The sequence below is a fragment of the Anomalospiza imberbis genome, chromosome 1 (assembly GCF_031753505.1).
Source record: "Anomalospiza imberbis isolate Cuckoo-Finch-1a 21T00152 chromosome 1, ASM3175350v1, whole genome shotgun sequence".
Taxonomy (NCBI): Eukaryota; Metazoa; Chordata; class Aves; order Passeriformes; family Viduidae; genus Anomalospiza; species Anomalospiza imberbis.
In genome coordinates, this window is record NC_089681.1 from 52,414,473 (window position 1) to 52,441,757 (window position 27,285).

At 36.8% G+C, this 27,285-nt stretch overlaps 1 protein-coding gene across 12 annotated transcripts in view; it reads right to left on the reverse strand.

Annotated features, from left to right (window-relative positions):
* Window positions 1–27,285, reverse strand: part of PIEZO2 (piezo type mechanosensitive ion channel component 2) — a 287,266-nt gene that overhangs the window by 183,528 nt on the left and 76,453 nt on the right. For all 12 annotated transcript variants that reach the window (XM_068192503.1, XM_068192518.1, XM_068192513.1 and 9 more), the window contains exon 3: window positions 1,214–1,339. In XM_068192503.1, the coding sequence (XP_068048604.1) occupies window positions 1,214–1,339 (126 nt within the window). The remainder of the gene's footprint in view (window positions 1–1,213; window positions 1,340–27,285) is intronic.

The window sequence follows — 27,285 nt, forward strand, 5'->3', positions numbered from 1 at the left end:
AAACTAAGTAAAAATTGTGTCTTTATAGTCATAAGAACATTAAATACCTATGGAAAATGCTCACTCAGTGAATTATATACATTTTTGGGAAAAAAAAAAAAAAAAAAAAGAGAAGGTATGTTTTTAGACTCTGAAGGCCTGATTGGAACCAACAGAGCCCAAGATATTCCAGGTGAAGCTGGCATTTCATGAACACAATTATGCCTTTTACTTTAGGAAATGGTTTAAGCTAAAGGTGAAATGGTAATGCTCACTTCAAGCTTTCTTAGAATTTTATTATTTAAGTCAAATCCTTTACATCACATAAGGTTTCTTGTGTTGAACTGTAGTGCAGCTGTTTACTCAAGTGGCAGCAGCATACTTTGTGATAAATTAAATGGACATTTATCAAAGATAAGTTGACAGGTTTAAATGTTAAATGTAAGCATGGTAAGACAAGTACAAATAGTTCTACCTGGAGGTTACATATATAAATCACAGGATAGATATTTTAATTAACTTCAGCACAATAAAGAATGTTTGCTTTCTGAAGTATTGAACAACATTTCCTGAGAGAGGAAGATACAAAATGTCATGCAATATATTTTAAGTCGAGCTTGCACATAAATAAAAAATTGAATATCCTTCCTCCCATACAACACAGGAAAGAAAGAGACAAATATTGTTCAGAAATAGAAGTTTTGGAATCAATATTTAAAGTTAAATTAAATTAAAAACTAAAGAGAGTTATGCCAGAGAGAGGCATAATACATGGATAGAGGGAGGTTTGTTACTTTATTTCTTTTTACTCTTAATTCACTGAATTATTATCTAATGACAGAAATTAGTAGTTTCCTCAGGTTCTGAGGTAATTTTGAGAAAGCCTAAAAGATGAAGTCATAACAATAGTCAGTGGTAAACTCAAAGAAAATGCATCTCTGGTGGGAAAAAAAATAGTTTTTTTTATATATATATATATATATATATATATATATATATATATATATATCTACACATATAATAGTTATATATAAATTTCTTTTGTTTCTTAAGCCTTTCTAGTCTTCCTACCTTACTAACAGTAAATTTTAAGGTAAAAAACTAGAAAACAAGAGCAAGCTGCAAACCCACAGGAGCACAAAGCTAAGTGCCTTCTTATCAACTCTTCGCCTTTCAAACCATTGAAGCATTTGGACATTTAAAATGCTAATAAAATCTAAAATGTTTTACTCACAGTTAAAACCAGGTTCAATAGTTTTTGCAGCTTCAAGACTGTTTATTGTAATCTGAAAGATGATGTGCAGCAGCAGAAATGATAGACTGGTGAAACACAGAGATTTCAATAATCGTCCTGTATGCCCTAAAAGACAAAATATACATGCATATAATAGGTGAATTTCTGAACATTGTTTAAAGATTTTCAGTATAAAACCATAAAAATATCCTGACCAAGGATATTTCTACTAGACAGTTCCACATTAATCATGATTGTTCCCTATGGTCAACATTACAGTAAAAATCAGACTTTAATTATCGTTTCTTTCAGTACTCTTTAATCACAAACCACAACGACTGCTATTGCAAAATTTTTATTTTTATTTTTTTAATTAAAGAAAAAAGTTTTTTAAGTTTTTTTAAGACTCCAGAGAGCAATTTTACATAAATAAGATCACAATGCTTACCAACACATTACCTGGTATTTAGACAAAACATGAATGATACTTCTATTTTTGAGAACATAAAAACCTGTTCATCTTATTACTCTTTACAATATTATTACATGGCAGAGGGCATAACAAGACACAGATCTCGGTCTGGGTCAGGAGTATAGACATACTTCCAATGAATGCTTTGCTTTGTGCCAACTGCCCTCTTCCTCCAGAAGTTTTAAACATAATTTTCAGTATACACTAAAGAACCCTGTGCCAGACACATTTGGTCATAGTTCCTCTGTGATTTACTGGATGTCTATTCAAAAGCCAACAGAAAATGTTTGATGAAGATTTAGAAATGCCTTATAAATCCTCTAGGAAACACTCGGCTTAATCACAGGCAGCCGAAATTGCAAGGTATGAATAAATAAAGTAAACCATCAGCATTTCAGGAAATATGCATCTTCAAGACAAAATTAAATTGCTGATAAAAGACAACATTAAATATCACCCTACCTGACCTATCTGCAGTAACAGTTCTATTTCCAAAGCTTTTTATACCTAGATTTTATACCACCTGCTCCATGCATTTGAGGTTAATTTTTTTAGTTTACAGATTAAAAAACAGCACTACTGAAATTCTTATCCAAGGCTGTAAATTCTCATCTAAGGCTATGGAGGGCAGAACTAGCAGAATATACTTAGGAAATGCTCACTCTACACGCAGCCTGTTTTGCTCATACTTATTCTGCAAGAAACTGTTATGCGCAAATACTAGAAAGAAGATGATGGTTTACATTCTGTATCTAGCCAATAAACCAGATTTTAATTTTAGATTTTTTTATAGTTCAAGCATGGGTCATCAATGGCCTAAACCGTAGTTTATAAAGCAAAGAACGAGATAAGCATGATTCAACAATTTTAGAAAGTAATAGTCTATCTCCCTCCATCAGACTCCAAATTTTTGTCATAACACTATCCTGAGTGCAGATTTTGAATACCAAATGTCTGTAACAAACTTCCCTGTTCTTTTTTTAAATACAGTAAATAATTTTTACAAAAATAATTAAAATGGTACGAATGAGCCCATGGATGAATTTTCAGCAGTCCGAAAAGGAAGATACATTTGCTAGATACACTCTTTGTATGATCTATTCACTGGTCATCAGAGTTCACACAGGAAAGAGACAACCTGTGTGCCAGAGCATTACATCAAAAAGACTGGATATTAAAATCATTGGGCCACTTTTTTTTCTTCTGTCTTGGGACAACAACTTCTAAGCACTATAAAAGCAGAAACAATAAAATATATAATATTTTCAAAAGCTTTAGAAGAACAGATGACAAGCTACATATTATTATACAATTTGTTTGATGTGATGTCATACATAAAGTAGTCCAAGGACTGCTGGATTTTACAATTCTTTTGCAAGCTTCAATATTTGATGCTTCTCTTCTTCATTACCAGACCCCAGGCTTATGGTATAACAAGCACCATACCCTCAGAATACAACTAAATATAACTAAAAAAAACTGTCTCAGAGCTGGAGAAAGACAGTTTGACAATACAAATTTTGTGGACTTTAGAAGTGTGTCCAAATATACAGATTTCAAAGACAGTCTGGTGATTTATGAAGCTCTAAGTTACAAACTCTTCTCAGTGCTTGGGAGTTAATAGATATCAAGCAACAAATTTTTCATGTGGAAGTGGATTTGAAATTTTTTGATAGAGTGGTCTAAGTCAGCATCCAAACGTGAAAAAACGCAACACAATTAGTCAATGCACATTCAATTTCCAAACTGTCAAGACTATCTTTCAGTATTTCTTTATCACTTCAAAATATATCTCAGTTTTAGACTTCACTTCTTACAAGTTTGAAAATCAACATCTTTGAATTTAAATTGAGCAAACCATTTCTTTAAAAAAGATCTTTTACAGCTGTCATCCTTTTAAGAACTGTAGAAAAGCCAAAAATATATTTCTTCAAATATTGAAATGTTGAAAAAAAATCTCCTTCTGCACAAAGCTAGGAAAAAAATGTAAAGGACTATTAACACTCAGGATAATAAATAGTTTCTCAGTGTACTGGTAAACATGGCAGGATAAACACACATCTGAAAGGCAGCTGAGTATGTTCAGAGCAGGTTACAGCATTCCTCAAGGGCCACTCCCTTCACAGCCATCAGTGGGACAGGACCACCATCAGATTCTACTGAGCAGGAGCACTTAGCTTGCACCACATTCATCTGTGCCAGCAGAAACTAGAAACTGGAAACTAGAAGTATTTGGAGAAAAGTAAGAAATATTATGACCCGGATTTCAAAAGTTTGGAGCTACATCAACAACCTGGGAGAAATGGGAGTGCTAAAATAAGTGAATTACTGAATACGTAATTTATGTTAAGGAAGAAGAAGTGACAGATTTGGAAAAGGGATGAGTTTCAATTCATAGTGGGGTTTAGGTAAACCCACTTAACTATGTTTTTACTTACATTTTTCTCTTTCTACTGGAAAATTGGTTCTAAATGGCATAAAGGAAAAATTAACCATATGCATACAGAATTGAGATGGTAAGAAAAGAGACAGCTGAAATAAAACAGAGCTTCTTACAATGAGGGAGAAAGATTTTTTTTTTTCTTCCTTGGATTTTTTAAAATTCTAATTCACTCTCAATTTTACAATTCCTTTGCTAAAACATACCTCATCTGTTCAGTTGCCCTAATGTAAAAATCCTTGGGACATGAATGGAAGCTGAACACCCCACACAGAATGAGACATATATTGTTCAGAAAGCTGTGTGGACAGAACAGACGTGCAAGAGAACATTGCCCCAGCTGAATACCAAAATTCACAATATCAATTCCTTCATTCATGTCCTAAATGTATAGGCTTCTGTATGTCCAACAAGACTAAAAAAAGAAAAATCTCATGGCAAAACAACTCAGTTTAGAGCTTAAGCACTGGGTTCTGATTTCACTCCACCAACAACTTCTGACAAAACTATGGAGGATAGAAAGGAGAGAGAACATTTGTCTCAGAACTGGGCTGAAGGACTGAGTAAAGTGGGCTTGCTTTCAGGTGTCACTGCAGGTGTCATTTCTAATAGTACCCAGTGGGACCAAAACCTGGCATGTAGCTCTAGAAATGTACCCCAGCATGTCTCAAAGCTCCTGGCAAAAGGCTTTCTCCCCTCTGATCAAGCCTGCAGGAAGCCAGACAGGATGCAAAGGCTTCATTACCCTCTTTCTCTTCAGCCCAGATGCAACATTAAACTGGACTCAAGAGGGCCAAAAGCTTTTCAAGCGTGGAAGAGGAATCAATTTCTTATTTTTCAAAGGTAATCCAGCCAAGAGCTGGATTAGTAATGGCATGTCCCCCCCAGCCACAGGCATGTAACCTCAGTACAACTATTTGAATGTATTCTAATTGGACTGCTGCCTCCAACACACACATGCACCTCTTGACACGTGATTGACAAACACAAAGCTGGAGCATGCTACTCACATTGTTTCCAACAACAATGAAAAATTCTTGTGCATTCATGTCTATATAGGTAGTCCTCTGATCTTTTTTGCTACCCTCTTCCGTAAAACAGCAAGAGTATGTCAGAAATTTTTTGTACACCTGGAACTTCCTCAGAGCTTCTACCACAAGGATGTGCTAATGGGACATGGAATAACTGAATGGCCAGTTGTCCCTGAGACCTGCTTAAAAATCACATGTATTAGGTCTTACATGGCCATGAACCTTAGGCTATTACAAAGGATATGATAAGATTGCTATGATACATGATTGATACATTACATCATATCATATGGCAACTGTTTGCAAGGTGCATTTTCATACCACACTGCTTTTTTTTCCCATTCTGATCTATTTATGGGGCATGACAAAGAATTTGTTGAATCTCTAAGAAAGGGAATAATACTGCTAACAATTTATCTTAAAATTTTTTATAAATGTATCTCTATGCAAAGCTGGTAAGTTCAAAGGGTCTATATCCATTTGAATGCTGTAATGTTATCAGAAAAGGAAGAATAGAGGAGGAAAATGGAATTTAAAAATTAATTTAAGATTGTTTATTATTCAAACAGTGTAATTCCATCATCACAATCATACATACACTGCATGGCTTCACCTAAATGGCATATTTAAGTGCTTCAGTGTCTTATTTGAAGTTTTTATTACTTTTCATAGGTATTTTTTAAAATGTAACCTTAGTTTTGCATTTTCCTGAAGTTTGTTCATCTGGGGATATTTCCAACATCTCTATAGCCATATGTTGTACTCCAAACTATTATAACACTCTCAATTCTTCTTGAATAGCTATGTTCGGGATTTTTTTTACACAATACTTTCTATTCAGATCACAGTAGATGAAATACCAAAGCAAAAGTCATTTTTCATATAACAATCACTGATAGCACACAGTGAATGATTAATATTAATGTGCATTTATCTCCTGAACTAGTGACACTTCACCTAATAAAAATACTCTATTTCAGCCATTCAGGACATTTTTCCATAAGCCTCTTCATCAGTAAGTGACAATCATAAAACTAAAGAGCTCAAACTTTTGCAGCACACACAGACTCAGTCCCAAAGAACTTGTTTCAGCTAGCAACTGATCTTAACTTCTTGACTTTCCATCAGGAAACCTAACATCACCCCAGAGCCCAGCTGGAACCAGGGTCCAGAGACAAATCTCCTGCTCCATGATTCCAAGTAGGAATCTGCCAACATCATCTGAACGATAGATTGGCGCAGCTGGAGGTGGGAAATTAAGAAAACATTTAATTCACAATACATGTCTTCTGGAAAAATATGGAAGTTTTGGAGTAATATAATCTGCAAGAAAAAAAAAAAAATCATCATAATTTCCCATATAAAAGAAATCCCACCCTTGGCCAGCTCTGGTTTAAGTGTTCCAAGATACCACAACTACCTAAATTATATAAATGCAAGAAAAGAGTTCTGATTTGAAGTTGGTTTCTGCCAAAGGTCCAGAGGCAATAAAAATATAGTTGGTTCCAGACAATAATGAGGAAAATGTCATCACGAAGTTCAGCATGAACATCAGCCACTCTGTCCACAAGTGTCAAACACAACTTCACTCATTTAAATTTACACACCAAGGAAAGTTTACAAGAATTAAACAAGCACTGAGATATCCATCCTTCATTGGACAGGAAAACTTTGTATTTCAGTATGGGCAGTCAGCAACACCAAAGAATGTGGGCCAGTTCCATTTCCTGAATTCACTGCTACTATTGCACACTAATTGACGCTTAACACAGCAGGACAACTCCTGATGACCACGCAAGATGAAAAAAGGGTTCAATTATGAGTTCTAAACTCAGCTGAGATTTCCAGATGACTACAGTGTTACATTTGCAAGGCATAAAGCAATTTAGCCCTGTCCTAGAAAGCACTTATACACATCTTTGAGCATGTGGACAGGGACTGAAGGGTTCTCAGTGCTGCATAAAAGGTTCACAAAATAAGGCTGAGTGCTTCACTCTTAGGGTATCGATACTTGATGCAACCCAGCCTTAGAGCACACAGCTTGCAAGTCAGTGGAAGCCAAATACTTTTAGATGCCTCTAATGGCTAATTTTCTCTAGTTCTCCTTACAGGTAGGCATAATCTCATCGTTTTCAACTCCTCATGCACTTTTGGATGTGAAGACAGACAATGCCTTCCACTTTCAGGTTCTGTAAGAACGATGCTAAATGTTTGCCAGTGGCAGTTATACCTATTATTAAACAATGTTTCCCAGATGTAAAAGATCCATTGTATTTCTACATGCACAATGCAGCTGTGCTGAGAAGTTTGGCCTCTTGAGTGCTGAAGCAATGGGATAAAGCTATCAACAATGCACAAAATAAGGCAATTTTTTGGAAGGACTATTCTAAGAATAAAATTTGATAATGGTGTGCCTTGTACACTGTGCAATTATATTGTGCAATGTCAAGTCATTGATCCACCAAGCAAAGTATCTGCATATCAGCTCCTATTAAGACTAAGTCTTACATGAACACCTTAAGTAGACTCAAAAAAGATAATTCTTAAATCATCCTGAAGCTGCCAGGAATTGTTTGAATGGTTAAAAAAGTGCTACTGAAAGCGATGTCATCTTTCAACTGCACACTTAGCAGTACATCTATATTTAGCTTAATAGAAAATGCATTAATATCTCCCTTTCCCCCCAAAGACTATCTTATATTTAAAATCATCTTCTACCCAGAGGATGCCAGCTTACCAAAGCCTTAAAAGTGGGCAGACAGCACTGCAAAAATACAAACCCTCTTGGTTTACTCACTGGATTTCCAGCAGCAAGACAAAAATATCAAGCAACAAATGCTATCATCTATTCTGTAGCTATCCAGACCAAAACCTCAAAATGCATATGCATAAACAGCTCAAACCTTCATGCAATTATTTTAGCTATGTTTAAATGTGTGTGTTCAATTAGCCATGCTGAAATCCAGACCATAGAATTACAAGTTCGTTTCAGAATTTTCAACAAAAGCTTTGCAATGGTTGAACAGTTTTGTCCATGCTTTCCTGAACGTATCCCTTATTCCCATGTGTAGCCAAATGTCACAATGTACAACTGTGACCAACAGAAAAATTTTCAAATAAATTTACAAAAAAGATTGTTTCCTTAATTTCAAACAGGTCTTTGTACTATGATGCATTTATTTGCATTTCAAACTGGAATATTACATAGATGATAGAGCCACATGAATTTCCAACAGTTTATCACAAGATATGCATTTAACTGAAAATTTTACCTTACTTTGAAAAGTAAAATAAGATACATTTTTCCAGGCTGTGTATCTGCACACAAAATGTAGGTTCAGTTGTACTATACATACACTAACCTATTTCCTCACATTTCTCTTTTTTCTTCTCTCTCTTTTAAAAATACTACAGAGTTCTAAGAAGGAAAAAAAGTTATTCTAGTGATAGGCACTTCATAGGAGTGCCAACCAGACTTGAATAAACAGTCAAAAATGCTATGAGTAATTTAAAAAAAAATATTTAGAAATGAAAACATAAAAGTGCTGCATAGCATAATAAATGTCTCCTTACTCTAACTTCTTGCAGGATTTCCTGTTTTTCCTAGAAGTTTTCATGCCCAGAATTCTACTAGAACTGAGCTGTATCCTCTGCATCAATAGACAATACCATCGTTCAAGCTACTCATAATCTCTGAGTTGCAAGTTTACACAGGCAATTTACCCATTTTCTTAATAAAATATTTCTTCAGACAAGACTCAGGACTTGGCCATTCATTTTTTTCCAGATGATACTCATAAGCTTTCAAAGCAAATAACAGCTACTTGATGTCTGCTTCATAACTTGACAGGTGGTTTCACCAAGCTAAATACAGGAGACAAACATGATCTCAGATACTACTGCCTATGAACTGAGAAATTTTAAGTCAGAGCTGTTCTTTCACAAGAGGATTTGAGAATTTTAATGCAGAGTTCCAGTTCTTTTCTTGTGGAACTAGCCTCTCCACGTTCACCACTACCAGATAATACTTATTTTGAATTCAAATTAATTCAGTCATTATTGTCTGTTAGAAATAGTGCTTGCAACTTAGTTTCTTCATTCCTCTATCGCTGCCATAAAAAAGAGCAGGCAATTATCCTGTAGTAAGTTCCTTCAACAACAGAGAGGCCAAACATCTCCCAAAAAATGGGAGATGGCAGTAGGGCATGTGCTATAGAGGTGAACAACATTTTCAAAAAAAAAATCTATATTTACTAGGAGGAGAATATTTTTCTCTCTTGAATACCTACCGACATATGTTCATAAGCAGTAAACAAATGTGGTGCAGGGTAGAGCGAGAGAGGAAGGCTAGAAAACTATGCAAATAGGGCTCATACAACTATGGCAAACCAAACCCTATGCCATGATGTTTTCCCAAGGGACTGGAAGCTGCGGTATGAATTTCTACCATTGGCAGAACTTCTCCCAGAAGCTCTAGAGGTTGCTTCAGCTCAGAAAGAAGCTTTGCAAATAGTTTAACATCAGTATCTCTAGCATGACATAAAGGAGCTCATGACCCAGTTAAAGAGTCCCTGAGTTGAAATGCATTGGCATTTCAACTTCAGCTTTGCATCCAAAAATGTTAAGCCCTCTTTCAACATAGAGCTGAAGTAACCTATGCAAGGGCATAGCATCATTGCCTCCCTTTATCAGAGATGCTTCAGGGAAGCAGAAAGATGGAAAAGTAAATTACTTCTCTAAGACATTTGGTTCTAAAAGTTTCCTGGTGTTTGAGAACATTCTCTGATGCCTGAATGCCACCTGAGCCATGACACTTTCTTCTCTCTGAAAAAAAAAGAAAAACCTTCAAAATGCTTGTTCCTGTGGGCAAATGGAAGACAGCCTGATAGCTTTCCATAATTTTTTTTTCCTTTCACCAGAATTGAGTGTTTTTCTAAGAAAAAATACAAACTTCCTAAGAGTCTAACTATGTTGTATATTCTGTAAAATTCTGCAGAGAAAGAGGTTGCAGGAAGTAAGAGAACCACAGACCAATAAATCTGACTCACATGCTTGGCAAATTGGTAAAAACTAAAACACAGTTGATAGTCAGGTACAGACTACATGCACAGGAGTGTCCAGGTAGTTACCATAGAAAATGGTAAGGCCTACCAAACCTTGGAAATTTTTATGGAAATCAGAGAAAATGTTTAGAAGGAAATTTTAGACAGTGCAGGAAACCTAGTTTTCAATTAAATTGAGGTGAGTATTTCAGAGGAACAGCCTTCTGACAAAGGTTTACTGGAAACGTTCTGTCATGGGAATAGAGGAATCATCATCTTGGGCTGTATCAGCTTTGGCTGATGGTAACTTTAATTTACTTTTCAGTCCAGTTGCAAGAAGTCTGGGGGTACACAAGGAGCTGGAGGGGGGGACAGCCATGGCAGCTGACCAGAACTGACCAAAGTGGCCATCCACACTGTATGGTGTCATGCTCAACATATGGAGCTGGGGGAAGAGGGATGAAGAGTTTGGAGTTTAAGTGTTTCTGCCCAAGTCACAGTTTCATGTGATGGAACCCTGTTTTCCTGAAGGTGACTGAACACCTGACTGCCCGTTTTAATGAATTCCTTGTTTGTTTTTCTTGTGCACATTGCTTTTGCTTTACCGTGAAACTATCTCAACCCACAAGTTTTCTCACTTTTATTCTTCTTTCTGCCCCATGCCACAGTGGGGAAGTCAGTGCGTGGCTGGGTGCAGCTTAGCTGCCTGCCAGGGTTAAACCATGAGAGTGGTCTATAAATACACATGTAATCTAGACAACAAAGAACTCAACTGTGCTTACAGAAATACTAGATTTCATCATGAGAAGAAATCACAGCATTGCTCAATATTTCACAAAAGGCTTCTACTAAGGAAGAGTGAGGCTCAGTGAAACACTGAACTCCTAAGTGACACCACTAGTGTTTTCTTTCAAAAGCTACACAAAAGCCTTTCATCAGAACATCCCACAAACCAGGAAAAAAACAACTACATCTGTATTATCACTATTATATCAATTCCATGTATGCATACCCAATAGTTCTCCTCTCTTAATATCTCTGTGTGTAAAAACATAGCTGTAATACAGTCTGTTGGGTTCTAGGTAGATCAGACAAAGCAATTTTTCAGAAATAATCCACCACATTCAACTTGAAAATGTTACCTATAAATTTCCTTACAAGGCTACAGCTCAGGACCATAAATGAACAATCATATTTCCATATTAAAGTAATAGTTGCAGTTTTTGGACAATGACTGCAGAGGGAATCAAACAGTCTATTTTGACCCTAATACTCTGTTTCTCATAATGGAAAAAAGTGGCCAACATAACAGTAAATCGAGCCCATGCCTGTAAGCTGACTTTCAGATAAATGTATTGTTGTGTAATGGATGAACAGTGATGCTCTTCCCTCTTAGGATGGTTGGTACCATGGGCCAGGCATTTAGTGGCAACTGTCCAGACACTTACAGGATAAAAGATAGAATCCATACCAGGCAATGACACTATGAAATCTTAAATTGCTTCTGTGAACAAAATGAATGGTTGATACAACAAAGGGAGGAAAGGAAAGATAAGAGTTGCACGTTAATACACAAATCTTGGATGAAGAAATTTATTGACTTTTTTAATTATATGGATTTAACTAACCCTAGAATAAAAGGGAGAACGTTTACCTTAAAATTTTCATAATTATTTTTAAGTAGGTAGAAAAAAATCCATTTCTGAGAAAACTAAAACTCATGAAAAGGAAACTAAAAAGAGTGACATGTCAAAATGGGAAAAAACCAAGCCAGGCATGGAACTAACTCATAATCTGAAATATCCATCATCCTGCAGCCCACTGTGAAAACATTAGAAACTGTGAACATAAGAGAAGCTAAGAACATCTGTATTGATACCTGTACAAACCAAAAGTCCATTATCACCAAGTAATCAGCAGCAGTGTAAACAGTTGTCCAGAGTAAGCATACAAGAAGATTAACACTCCCTCCAAGTCTTTAATCTTTTTCAGATTGCTTGAACCAGATCTTTTCAGTAAACATCTCTCATGTGAACTTCCCCTGTGCCTTTCTCAATCATGTGAATTTCCAGCACACACAATGTGTGTATTGCCACAGGTCAATGGCTCACTCTATGAAGAACATCCTTTTGCTTCCCAGTTCTCACATTATGAGAAAAAGAGAAACTGGTCATTATCCATCCTTTCCCCATCACCCATCAGTTTTTATCTCTCAATCATGCAGTCTTCCATGTGCATATTTTCTCAGCTAGAGCCCCATCATGCTTAGCTGTTCCTCAGACTCTGCTGCATGTACTTTAGTTATCCCTGTCAACCATCTCTAAACTCTTTTCCAGTTCTGCTACAGTCCCTTTGGGAGAGGGCACCACTACCACTACAAAATACAGACAGCTTATGTCTTTATACAGAAGTACAAAGATCTATTCACTCTCTGTTTCATTCCTTTATGTTCACATCTATTTTCTCAATATCTGCTGAGGCTCTGAAGTAATGTTTCCACAGATCCACATATCAAAAGCCCTTGATTGCATTCCTAAGGGCCAATGTCAGCTCAGCGATCAGTGTATTTTTCTACATTTGGTTATTTTTCTTTTAAAATTTACTTTTATATACACTAATCCCACAAGAATGCCAGTGGGGTAAAAGGAAACCAGTGTATTCCCTGACTAAAGGGATCATTTTTTTTTTCCTCAGAGATGCAACTGAATGTATGAAGGTAACCAGATGCATGCCCTCTTAAACACATGATAGTTATCTGTAAATTCCAACTATCTCCACTGCAGAAAATATCCTTCAAAATTTTCTTGTCATATCAGATACTTTCAAAGACTGTAAGTTTTATCTGCTTGCTTCTGAATAAATAAATTATCTCAAAACACAATTTATCTATTCTAGTACCTGGAACTTACAGTAAGAACGACTGTGTAATGATGAATCAAGTTTGTCATAGATGAACTTATTTAATCCACACATTAAAAACTACCCAAAAGAAAGTATGTGCAGTCTTTTAAGATAAATACTCGAGTTCTTCTCTACAGTCCTCTGGGATTTTATCAAGGTTTTGTCAAAGGCTAACCAATTGCCAAGCATTCACTGCAAGACCTTGGCTAAGTAATGCTTGTGTCCAACTAGATCTTATATGTCTGGCATTTTGTCCACTGGTGTAGATATAAAAGGATCAGTAGTTTCATTCTTTCACGTACAGCAAAAATTATGGGAACCCAGCAGCCAAATGTAGTAAAACTGCTTCAACACTGAGGCTGAATTTGGCATCTATGCTCTGCACACATGTAGCTCAATTGTTGTCCAAGCAGCATTTCAGGATCCAAGAGGCCTCTGTAGTGGTATATGAGACATCACTGCAATTCAGCTGGGATTTCTCACACATCTGCCTTTCTGGTAGAAGGATTTAGAAACATCCCCTGGACAGAAGGAGGGACAACAAACTCAGACAAGTCTTGCAAGAATCACTAGGGACTAGAATAGAAGGCTGCACCATTTACACCTCTTCTTGTAGCTGCTTTTTAGAAAGGGTTGCTACTGGACCACTTTTAAATACTTTTCCCTGTGGTAGGAAACCTAGGTGTGGAACTAGAAAGTCAACATGTAGAGTGAGTAACAATATGGAAAGGGTATGTAAGATTGATTGGAATGTATGTACTACCATGTTTTACAGAGTATAGTTTCAGCATTCTGCAAAGCAAGGAAGTGTAGCAGAATAGCTTGCTGTTTTCATAGTTTTAAAATGGTTTCATGATTTTTAAATGGTCACTGGTGTTGCCTTTGCAGACAAAACATCAAAAACAAACAACAAAGAACCAAACCTCCCAAATGAGCAAAGGGATGATTAAGAGGCATAAAATGTGGAGACTATGCCGTATATAAAATGTGAAGATATTCCTTTTCACTTTACAACTTTCCAACAAGTAGTTTCAGGTCTTTGCTGTGGAGTGTGAGCAAAAACATCCCTGTGATCCTGCACTTTGTAGCTTTTGTTGAATGTTAAAGAGAACTAGAAATTTCAGTCTTCAAAAGTCCCCATAGCCTGAGCTTGGGTCCAATCTGAGTTATGTCTGTCTATCTCTCCATAAAGAAAAACAATCAAAGAATTAATTTTTATCTGTCATACATGGAGATTCAAGTGGGGAAAGCAAGAAGAAAACCTGTTTTGCTATGTGACCTCTGAATGTCCTCTAAGTCACTGCACTGACATCACTGAAGTAAAGTCTAATCTGCAATTAGCATAATCTCATTGTCATTACTCTTGTTATGAATAAACTGGAAAGACTCCACAGAAAAAAAATCCTAAAATTTCTTAATACAATTATTTTTAGGATAAGGAGAGATTGAGTACTTTTTTAATATGAAAGAAACTGAAGCATATTCACTCATGTCGATTGGTTTTACTTTTGGATAACCTCAAAAATACTGTTATGAAATAAGAAACAAACCTTGCTTTTGAAACTGTATGGAGACATGAATAGGCATGTTTCAGTTTAGCAGCATATATGCATATACAAAGTTGTGTACAAACAGAAGTAAAAAACATATATTGGTCACATAAATACAGTTAAAGCAGACAATCTTTTCTTAGCCCTCTGTACAGTTAAGAGTCTTACTGGTATGCTGAGAGGGAAAACTATACCAAATCCATTTTGTCATCTAGACTTAGATTTATAAGAAAACACTTTTCCTTCTACAGCTCCAGTATGGCATATTTTGGACACTGGAAAAGGAAAGATTTTGCTTCATACAGCATTACCTCTATATCACAATCAGAATCAAATGTATATGTCTGTTTGTATATGGCTGTATATGTCTGTATATGGCTGTTTCACATACTTAACATAAATCTAAAACACCTTAAAATTTAGTCTTGTTTTTTAATATTTTCCCGTTTTCCATTTTCTCATACATAATACTTTGCTACTGGTCTGTAAGACTAAAGTATAACTGTGTTTACAAAGAAATAATTCAGATTCCAACATGATGTGTTAGTGTATAATAAAGTGAGGTGTCAAAAAAAAAACATACTTCTGTGAATTTTGTAGGATTATTAGAATTCAAAAAGCGTTTACCTAGTAACGAGGAGGAAAATGTGTATTTGGTGTTGCACTCCAGCATCCTAACTAAAACCCTGGCATACAGTGTAAACAAAAAACACACACACAAAAAAAAAAAAAAAAAAAAAAAAAAAAAAAAAAAAAAAAAAAACAACCAAACAAAAAAACCAGCCCTATAAACTTACAGATATATACTTCTGGAATGAAACACATCTGTTTTCAGTACAGTCAGTAGCCCAAGCTATTTTCCAGTCAGATAAATTCAGACCTTTTCTTAATCTACAACATACTAAAAATATTTAATATGAAAGCTCGTGAAAGTGGAAGTCTGATTCTATTCTTGATTGCCAGTGTTAAAAAATTCAGATTGAAATTCAAGTTGCCAAAGGAACTTTTACAACAGTTGGCAAGAAGGATGAAATGCCACTGTACAGCTCAAGAAATCAAAAATAAAACTATTTAGTTTGAAGTTACCAAAGCTTAGGTATTTTCTTTTTTTTTTTTTCCACACGTTAAAGTGAAGAATTTCCACATTGGCCATTGGCAAATATCAACATTTCCTCATGAAAAAAAGCAGCTGATTTTGTTACAGCACATATTCCTCTGAATTAAAAGCTATTCACTAGGAATTTTTCATAGAAAATTATTAAATAGCAGAAAGAGAAAGGAAGTTGGGAAAGAACAGCAACAACACACAGCATCAGCATGCATCCTCTGAAGTGCTGGTGACACTTCAAAGAAGGACTAAACTGACTGATTTCATACAAGCATGGGGTTTGTGTAATAGATGACAGAAAATCCTGCTACAAATGTTTCAGGGCCATTTGCTGGGGACAACCCCTGGAGCACATTCAGGGCTTTTTGCCACATGTAAGTGATGCAACCCCGCAAACACGTGCTAAAATAACCATGTTTGTGTTCAAACACCACCACGGCAACATTTGATCTCTCTGCGTAATGGACAGCTCTGTCTGTATGGATGTCTGAGAACGCTCAGGCACGCACAGTTGCATCAGCATCACTTCAGGTGTGTGCTGAGCCACACCCAAACGCTGGGGTATTAAAACCTAAACACCACCCCACCTTGGCTCCAGTACAGAAACACTGCACCGCGCACCCTGCAGTGAGACATGCAGCTCCTGCCTGCTGCCCAGCACTGGTGAGATAGACAGACCAGCCTGCTCCACCTCGACGTCCCACGAGAGACACGCATGCCCTCCCCTGGAAGCTCGGCTCTGCTTCACTGTCAACAGGAGCAGAGTTTCCAGCAGTGTAATATGGATATTTCACTCCCTGACCCTCCGCTGCTGCCCAACACAAACACTGGGAGTGAGACAGCCTGCCATGACAGTAGTAGAACAGCTCTCTGGGTTTCTGCTCTCCTCAGACACTGGGAGAAGCAGTATTCTCCTTTATTATTATACCACGTTTCCTTGTGTATGTCAACTGTTCCTTAGTTACAGAAAACTGTACTCTTTCCAGACAAGTGTAATGAATCTTCAGAAAATGAGTAAATTTTATTTATTTTTTTAAAGCATTTTACAGTGACTCCCAGAAGGAATGAACGTTTTTATTTACAGCTTGTCTGCTCATATGTGAACACATTTCTATGTAGCCACCTCATGGTAGCATATCCTGGCCATCTTGTAATGAAATTATTGTGAACATATCAGCAAGACATGATCCCACATATTTAAGTCATTACAACAAACTTTGGCTTAGATCGAAGTACATTAGTTATTTTAATTACAGCTGAGTAAATCTCCGTTAGGTATGAATAATATTTGGCCAAACTTTTCTCTGTCTTGAAGCTAAAGGAGGCTCCTTTAAATTTTAATTTTGAACTCATGTTTTTGAGATTTACATAATTAGTACAACTCTGGCTTAACTTTCACACTACCATTATCTCTTGCTTAGGAAAAATGAAAAGAAATCTAATACAAAACAGTATCAGTTTGACCAATATTAATTTCCTAGACTGATTTAATACCTAATTACTAAAACACAAATGATAACAGACTGGAACACAGTAAAAAGTTGCTGTTAGAAGTATTCTGAGGATGACATTTTTAGAGACCCAAAGATCTCTACAGTGAATTTTGGTGATTTTGGTGATACAGAGATTTTCCAGAGAACATTGGCAATAAGTGCAAATGTATTGCAAGATGCTACAGCAGTTATGCACCTCAACCAACAATCCTCTGCGGATTTCTTTACGAAAGCGCAGGTGTTTGGGACAATTGCACTGAGAGTACCACCCTCATTTAGTCACTTCAATCCTCCATAATATTTGTGTTTCAGTGATCATATTTACATGCCAGGGTGCTGTCATGCAATTTTTAGTTTTTTCCCCACTGCTGCTGACAGTAAGACAGTAAGACAGTGGTAAGACAATATAGCAAAAAGGGAGGATTACACTGTGAGGACAAATAAGTTCATAGAGGATGCTCCACAAGAAGATGACAAACCAAACTGTACAAGGGCTCTCAGGCAAGGCTTCCACCCACTGCCAGTGCTCAGGAATCTTCTCTGGGACATCAGAGCATCCAGCTCTTTGTTCATGGCAACTCAGTGTCACCTTTTTCCCTTGCTTAAGGGGATTCATATCCCATTACCCACTGCACCACCATCAGAGGCTGCTGGCTGAGCCTGCCCTGACCCAGGAGCCTGCTCAGATCCTGAAGGCACCCTCCAATGGCCAGATGAACCACAGTCCTGCAACACAGCTGTCCTCACTTCCCTATGCAGTAACCACTTGCCCAAGTACTGCACACTGCCATTGTCTTTAAACCTACTGGCTTCTGTCCTTGGAGGGCACAGCCCAAGGGGCACAAATCCGTGTCTTTCAACAGCTGTGACACTGATACGTGACAACCCAACCTTGCCAAGCCAAACTGGGAACGTTGCTGGAGATGGCTCACATATTGGGAATTTGAGATACTTGAGGTCAACTGGCAGCTGGTCATAGATTTTGAGGAGCAGTGTTTTTATTTGGACATCTAATATGGAGGTTAGGCAGTACTAGGCATCTAATTATTCTTGGAATTCTACCTTCTCTCCACAAACTCCTTCAGAAAGGTCTTAGCACTTCACATGTTTCTTTTCACAGCTACTCTTATTTATGTTTATATCTCTAATGCACAAACTCTTCTTTGAATCCATAAGCCCTATATTAGCCTAGAAATATCTAGAGCTGGCATCTGGACAAAGGGAGGGGAATAAAAAAGAAATTATTTCATATTTTGAAAAATATTCAGCAATCATTATCTACAATCTGTCTCTCAATTACTCCCAGTCCCCTAAATAGTTCCTGGAGTCTTACTAAGGCCAGTAAAGAATCATAATTCTTCCTGTAATATCCTCAGCACCTCTCAAATGGATCATTACGGATACCATGAACATCCTTAGTGTACTGTCCTATCACAAACAACATGCTAATTGAAGTATTACCATAACTGTAGGGTTTTATGCATTAAGAAGAGATCCCAAGTCTCATAGTCTAAGGAAATGCAGAAGAGGAGACTTAGGAAAGATTCTGTCTGGTGCAAATGTACCAGCAGGCATGTTAAGAGGGTATGTTAAGTAAGCTGACATGGTGCTGTTAAAAGTCAGTGATGTTCACAGTTTAAAAAGGGTCTGCACAGAAGTAGGCCGTGAAAAGATTCCAGGAATGTAGTCATTCACTGCAGAAGTGTATTTCAGGTTCAAGGATTGCAAGACAAGGAGGAAAATCTTTCATGCACATGTACGTGTGCTTACCTTCTCCTCCCCCCAAATTCCAGCAGCAGAAATAATGTAGGAGAAAGATGGAGTAACCATCAGTAGCTAATGACTCTAAGTCATATTTGGAAAGGTGAATGAAATGCTAGAAACCAGTTCTGAATAAAAACACAGAATTTAAATAAATAAATTTTTGAAAGGAAGGTAAAAACAGATCTGTGTCATGCAGAAGAAATGGCATGGTAAATTAAAATGATCTTTTTTTACCTGGAAATTACAGGCTACTGAACGCAGAAAGGAAACATTTTGGAATTTGAAATATGCTTAAAGAGCCCAAAAACCAGAACAGGTGTTGTCTACCAGCCAAAATTACTTTGAAGAGATGACAGACAATTAAGAGAAACTTTGAGTCATCATACAGTGTTGCTTGCTTAACCATACAAAAAGAATGAGACACAACACTACCTTATTTTCTAGAACTTAAATGCTCTTTCTCTTACTGAAATCTATTACCTTCTGAAAGAGAAAACATCCACAGTCTGTAAAATCTGAATATTATAAATAAAACATAATATATTGGCTTAGGAAATCAGCCAGCTAATCTAGACTGAAGCACCTCAATATATTAATTTAAGATTTAACAGGCACAGCTCTTCCAAAATGAACTGTAAAGCTGAATGTGAAGGGTGAACGCTTGAGCTGGTGTGACTCAGCATTGCTCCACTGAAGTCAACTGCACTATGCTGTTCAAAGAGGATGAGAATCAATGCTCTGTTTTACATAAACAAGCATTAGCAAACATACCCAATATTCTGCTGAAATTTTACATCCCAGTCAGACTGCATTTCTCACCTCCAGTCTAAGAGCATAAATGAAATGGCTCTGTACAACTCTCTGTTGGTAACATGAAGACAAAATGTGGCAGAAGGAAGCCTTCTGCAACCATCCAATGTGGGCTCAAAAATATTGTTGCTTTTCCACTGAAAAAACTGATTTATCTTTAACTACCAGATGGACTCCGGAAAGACGGATGAATTCTGTAATGGAGATGGAATGCCCTATTTTATGTCCATCTCATTACCATTCTGTATGCTCCTTTTCTCAAACTTCAGTAGGATTTTAAAAAGGGGAACACTTTCACTTTAAAAAAACCCTAGTTTTAAAGAGTTCCTTTAGGTTTTTGCAGGGAAGCATTTTCTTCTGCTTGCCTTTAAACTTCAGGACATTCAGATAAGGAGAAACTAACTAGTAAAATACCTCTAAAAGCAAATACCACATTTGTAACTTCAACGGCCTCCTTCTTTTCAGAGTCCTAACAGCTGAGCCCTGAGTCCTAGAGGTTCATATTGTCACTGCTTAGAAGAATAGCAAATCTCCTACTCACACCATTAACAGCTTGGCAACCAAGGTCAGGTTTTGAATTGCACAAGTCCAGTCTTGGCAAAATAATAAATGTGGCCACGATTGCAAATGACCTAGCTTCTCTCACCAATTCTAATAATTTGTAAAAAATATAAAATCTACAATTATCCTATTTTCCTGTCAGGCAATAACTACTTATGCTATTAAATAAAATGTACAAAGTCTTGCAAACACAAGCAGCAGGAGAGCGGTGCAGAAAGCAGGACTCAACCTCTGATCCACATCATGATCACAACAGACAGGAGAGCACTCTGGAACAGGGGAGCACAGAGCCTCAACAGGGCAGCAGGAGAGGAGGAAGAATAAACTCAAGTGTTAGCTGCAGGTGAGAGCAGACAGTTGCTCTCACTTAATCTCTTGCTTCCAAGAGCTCAGGGATGACATCTCTTAAAATGTTTTTGTGAGTAGCTGAGTGCAAGGACAAAACTAAATTGGGAGCACATTTTTAAAGTAGTATTGTTCCTAAATACTTAGCAACCCTCTTTCATAAAATGTGCCTATATTCTTGGCTGCCTGTGTGTGTTTACAAGCCTCCCTTTCATATTTCCTGTAATGCTTATCACAGTACAATAACTACCAGGTTCTTTCTTATTCCTTGATTCCCTTGTGAACCACAACAGTTTTAATGATTTCCCTAACTTAGGCTTGCTGAGAGTCAGCTAGGTACAGCACACACATCCGAGCAGGTCACTGACTTCTGACATGGCGTTTAACCTTCTGCTTCCTACTCCACGCTCTGTCCCTCCTATTTGTAAGGAAGCAGCTTGGAGCTTTGAATATGCCTTTGTGTGAGTAAGCTTCCTGTCTAAGGAAGTAGCATCAGTTTCAGCTGAGGTTTCAAGGCACTCTACTGTGAATTAACAGTACAGTTCAAAACACACCATGCTGTTTCTCCTGAGTTTGGCTGGGATAGGTCATTTCCTGCTAAGTAGCAGCATTTCGGATTTAGTTCACCAGTGAGCAGGTGCATAAGAATTTTCGGAGGGTAAGCACAGCCAGGACAGCTGACCCAAACTGGCCCCAAGGATGTTCCATACCACAGAATGTCATGCTTAGTTTATAAAGTAGAGGGATTTGGCCAGAAGACACAGATTGCTGCTTGGGGACAGGCTGGGAATCAATCAGCAGATGGCAAGTAATTGTTTTATGCATCACTTGCTTCTCTTGGGTTTTATTCCTTTCCTACTGCTACTACTACTATTATTATTATTGTTATTATTGCAATTATTATTATTATTATTATTTAAATGACAGTAACTATTATTAAAATTTACTTAATTTCAGATATTAAACTGTTCTTATCTCAATCCACAAAGTTTAGCTTTTTGCTCAATTCTCCTCCCTACTGGAGGGGGGTGATGCATTAAGTGGGAGAGCAAGCAGTGGGGGTTTTAGGTTAAAACACAATGCTGTTCCACCCTCAGGAGTACATGAAAAAAAAAATGCTGTGGCATTTTTCAGTGGAATATACCACTGAATTCCAGGTGGGCTTTTGTTTTAGGTATATATCCTAGGATGAGTGTCACTGCACAGTCAGCAATCAAACCTAGGAGTTATTGTTCTCAAAATGAATACGGAAATATGGCACTGAATGGTCTTCAGAAAAGCCTGATCACTTGCAGTGCTGGTTTGATTTTGGTCTACTTTTCCACTTTTCCCTAGAGTGGAAAAAAAGTTACGGGGTGAGAGGGAGGTCAGAAAACTGTCATGGAATTATCTGACGTATGGTTTGCCAAAGGGCTGAAGTAACTGGCCAGGTTATAGGATGCCTTATCATCTGTCAGGTTCAGAGTAGGACTGGAGTCAGTTTGGTGTCTACCCTCCATAATCTCTTTTATATATTTCTTAAAGCACCAACCACTTCACAGGATTTGCTGTGAGGATTTTGCTCTGCTGAAAATTAATGAAATACTTTTTCAGACACTACTGTTATTTCCTGTACTACCAAAAACACACAATTATCTCAAAGCACTTAGAAGATTAATTGGTCAGACCTGGCTAATTTATGAATAATAATCATGGGTTTGGTCTCTGGATGAGAAACTCATTTTCGTTTTTGTCATCTGTTGGACATCATTTGTTTGACTTGGCTATAACCTGGTAGAAGTGTGACTCATTCCCTGAGAACCAGAGTCTCCACAGAGTTAAGTATTCTCATTCTCTCTCCAATTCTGAAAAATAATTCTTGCTCTGTTACCATGTTCCTCACTGCCTTGTCTAATATGTTTTTGGGGTGGGGATAAGTGGGGTGTTTGTTTTATTGGTAGTAGTAGCTTGGGTAAGGTATATAGATTTCAAGAAAAGATACGGACCTCAGTAGCAAGGTCTCTGGCAAGACAAACCTGGCCTAAAAGAGTTTTTGATCAAAACTGGCAAAGGATGGACAAAGATACACAAAGAGGTTGCTGGCAATACAGTTATAATTTATGAATGTCACTGTAACAGGAAGGATGCCTTCATCTGCATGTACGTACACTTGATGGACTTTTCCCTCCATTAACAAAAATTTTAAAAAACTAAAAATTAATTCCTTTATTGCCAACACATATAGCCATGTTGCCATCTTCCCTTTTTAGGCCTTTCTTGAATTACAATGCAGCACTAGGTTATCAAAGCAGAAAATAATTCACTTGCAGTAATTTTCTGTGACGTGCGAGGGGAGATAAATGACTTACTAAGCTAAAATCACGTATCACAAAATAATGTCTGAGGGAGTGGGGAAAGAAGTAGATCTGGTTTAATACTCTGCTGTAGTGCTTGGATGTGTTTTCCAGTACCTGACAAGGGCCTGCTGACTGCAGTGCTCCCAGCAACGTGGCATTCATAATGCTGAGCACCAGTCAAGAAAAGTACTGGCATGGTTCTGTGGCAGACAGTAAATAACTGACCTCAAACATTGCATAGCTTGAACTGAAGACATCAGGAACATAACTGGTATTACTGAGTCTACCTCTGTACACTCCAACATTAAATAACAGTGTTAACTTCAAGGTGAAATTTTAAAATAAGAACATTAGGGTTATTTAAGTACTTACTTTTGGTGACAGGTTGTAGGTGAAGTTTTTTAGTTTGGGTGTTTTGAGTGTATTAACTTTTGAGAAGATAGGTATCATCCAAAAAACATTCATAGTTCACACACTTCCTGTAAACTTGAGCAAACACGGCAATTTTTGAGCCGGGCCAATTTTTTTACTCAATTTTGTTTGGCTTACAGTAGAATTTACAATTAATCCTGGCAACATTTTAACTAAAGAGAGACTATCTCCCATGTATAAGCAAAACTGTTTAAAATATGAGTCATCTGAAAATCACCATAGGCAAAATGGATTGATGTTTAAAAGTGAGCTTAACAATATTTTAGGGAACCCAATATGTATTTTAAAGTAAGACCAAGCTATTCTAAAAATTCAGCTGTTACTGAAGTCTCACGTACAATGTAATTTTATTGCACAGCACTGTACTGAAAATTTATGCTTGTTTTTAAATGGCACTGCATCTCAAATCTTTCCTCTAAATTTCTTTTTTTTCCAAATGTCTACCATTGCTATGTGTCGTATACGTACCGAACACAAACAATGTTATTGTGCCAGAAAAATAACTTAAGAGTTCCACAGATAAAGAAAATGATTGGGCTTTAATTATTTCAGATTTTCTCAGGACCCTTCCTTTTTTTTTTTTAATTCTGCTTCAAACTTTCAAGCTAGAAGTAGAAGTAGAATACAAGCCTACAATGAAGCACTTCATGCATTTCTACTCAGATGAATTTTTGACGGCAGTTTTAAATTAAGGCCACATAGATTTCTCCTCTTTAAATATGGATGGAAGCATGAAATTTGCTTTTTTCACAAGGACAAAGAATGAGCCTAAGCCAGCGCAGTCGATTCAAGAGAGGTGAAGCATTCAGAGAAGAAATGTATGAAAAACAATCTCCAAATCTGCATTGGGCACCAACTCATGAACCTTGTGATACTCAGTGCCATGTGAGTATCAGCCTTGCAGGCTACCATTTCCCAGGTGCAACTTTCCCCCAGATTTGGAAGGTCCAACAAAGTATCTGCTCACAACACTTAAAGGGTAGGATATATTTGCATGTGGAAAAATGCTTTTCAAAAACTACCATCTATTTTAGAAAGTAAAAAGTGGTGGTACCTATTCCAAGCCATCATAGTAGTCACAAGAATTCAGCATTAAAAATCCACATGCATACATGCAACCTTAACAAACAAATATCATAGAGGAAAATCCCCATATATTTTCCTAATTCCTACATGAAGTATTACATCCAGCAGAGCATTCACAAAAGATTTTATCTAGCAACATAATGAGTTTTATTGCTGAATCTCAATTATTATGATCCCTCATACATCTAGTTATATAATTTAAGTGAGAGTTAAGTATCTAAAAGCAAGCAGACATAGACACAGCCTAAATCCATTTTTCAACTTCCAAATCTAATACTCTTCTTTGAAGATACGTCTTAATAAAAAGCAATGTGTTTTACTGGGTAGAGGAGGAAGTCAGCAAAACTTTAAACTTTGTTATTTTTTAAGGCTGTGAGAGACATTTATATCATTTTACTAAAGTGGTCTACTGCTTAGCTTACAAATAATCACTGAAGCACTTTTCAAGCAGTCTGGAGTGCACAGGAGGGTTTTAGTTAAAATGTGAATTGTAGGTATTGAATAAAAAATGTGTGTTTTCCCATGGTAAATCCATTACCTGGCTTTTCTCTAGACTTTCCTGCATCTTTCATAGTGAGATCTAGTTTCCAGAATCATCTTATTTATTTCTGTAATTAATTTTTTTGTTTACATATACAACAGCACAAGGAAATACTCATCCAGCCATCTGAATATTCTCACAACAATAATATTAAGACAAACTTTTACACAATTGTATGCAAAATGTTTTTTCAATATTGTTTAAAATGCGTGATTTTTATGTCATATTCCAGTAACTTATTCCTTCCCACATGCCCATGAAAAAAAGACTCCCCAAAGGTCACTAAAGAGTGCACGTCCTGGATTTGGCTGCCAAACCTCGCCCAAGTCCTTATTTCATAATCAGAACATTGTCTCCAGCTACACATCTGTCATTTGTGTTTTGCAGATTTGGAAAAGGTTAAACCACCAAATAAAGAAGCTGAGGTTAAAAATGGTTTTCTCTAAACAGTCATATTTTTGTGCTGAAGTGAAACTAAAGGCTTGTAGAAGAAAACTTCAAGTTTAGGACACAATAGATCATCTTAATAGCAGATAAAGCATATTTGTACTGCCTACATAGTATTTCTCCTGTACAGAAACTCAGTCTGTCAGAAGTAGCAAAGGAGGCAGCAAAACCTCAAACTAGTTTTTTTGCATAATGAACCTTGTTGATTTAAGCAAATAACACCATAAATTACCTCATATGGCTTGCAAAGTGCTTATGATGCTGATGAGCACCACTACTTGTAGTAACAAAATGGACCCTGCTTTAGGAACTATTCTTTCCAATCATCATTTTCCTGCAATAGTCAAGCATAGGGGTGTATGTAATAAGAAGTGGCTTCCCTGGTGCTCAGTGATGCTGGTGTTTTTGGCTCAAGATTTAGACTAATCATTAGAGGTATTCAATTTTAAGAAAAAGTTGGACATTTGGTAAAGTTAATGACTGATTTTACAGTCCCCAGAGAAAGCCAATAATTCCAAAACATGTTGCACTCCACTTGGTTTCAGGTCCAGACCATTGCTGTTTTTGAGTATCAGTGGAGGCCAACTACAATTTGGCTGATCTGCCACAGGAAAACATCTCGCCAAAACTGATCCCATCTTTACAAAATGGAGATTTTTTCTTCACAAATATATCTCTTCAGGAATATATTCTCTTGATAACATATCTGAATGCAGAGATAGCTTGCTTAAGAGCAGTCAAGCCAAGTATTTTCCAGGCAGTACAATGAAAGATCTTATTCCATGAGACCTTCTAACGCCCTCAATAAAAGGAAATTGAAGAACCTTGACACTTAGCTTTTATACGGGTGTGCAAGGAGAGGTTATCATTAACCTCCTATCCAAGATCTGCCCAAAGTGCTTACTTGTTGCTGAGGTGAGATGTCATATAACTGCAGAGGTGTTTAGGAAAACAGGAGTGAAAAAACTGATAGAAACATTCATAAAGATATTAACAGTACTAAGAAATTTCTGAAAAAAAATCCCAGTATTTTAGATAGTTGCAAGTGAACATGACTTATACCACTGCAACACAGGAATGAGAACCTGTCCACTGTTCAATTACAGTAATTCTAAATTTTCTAACAATCTAATTAAACTTTATTTCAGCTGTTAAGCAGAAGACAACAGCACTCCTCCAAAAAAAAAAAAAAAAACTCAAAACAAGAAAAACAACAAAAACAACATATCTCCCCCCCACAAAAAACCCAAAACCCACAAAACCAGTTACAACAAAACTAGACAGAAAATAGTAAGGAAAGAGGATAGAGTTTTAGAAAAGATAAAACAGCATTTTAAAGTCTCACTGAGGCTTCCAGCTATTTACTGTCTGGCTCATTTTATTAATGTAAGGTTTCCACCAGGAAATACTTGTTTTCAAATTATTATTATTGCATTAATGTCAGGATCTGGTAAGCAAAAGTTCCAAACCAACAAACAAACAAACAAAAAGACAAAGATAATAATTAATCAGTCAGTCTTTGGCTTGTCCTATATTCTTATCAGTCTTTTGTAATATTGGATATATTTTAAACGTGGATTTCAATACTTTGTCTTGACCTTGTAACTGTTCTACATTTAATGGTCTAAAACATAGACTGCCATTATCAGGTTACACTTCTTTTGCTGATGCAACAGTCTTCCCAAAACTACTTCCAGTAATAACATTTTTATT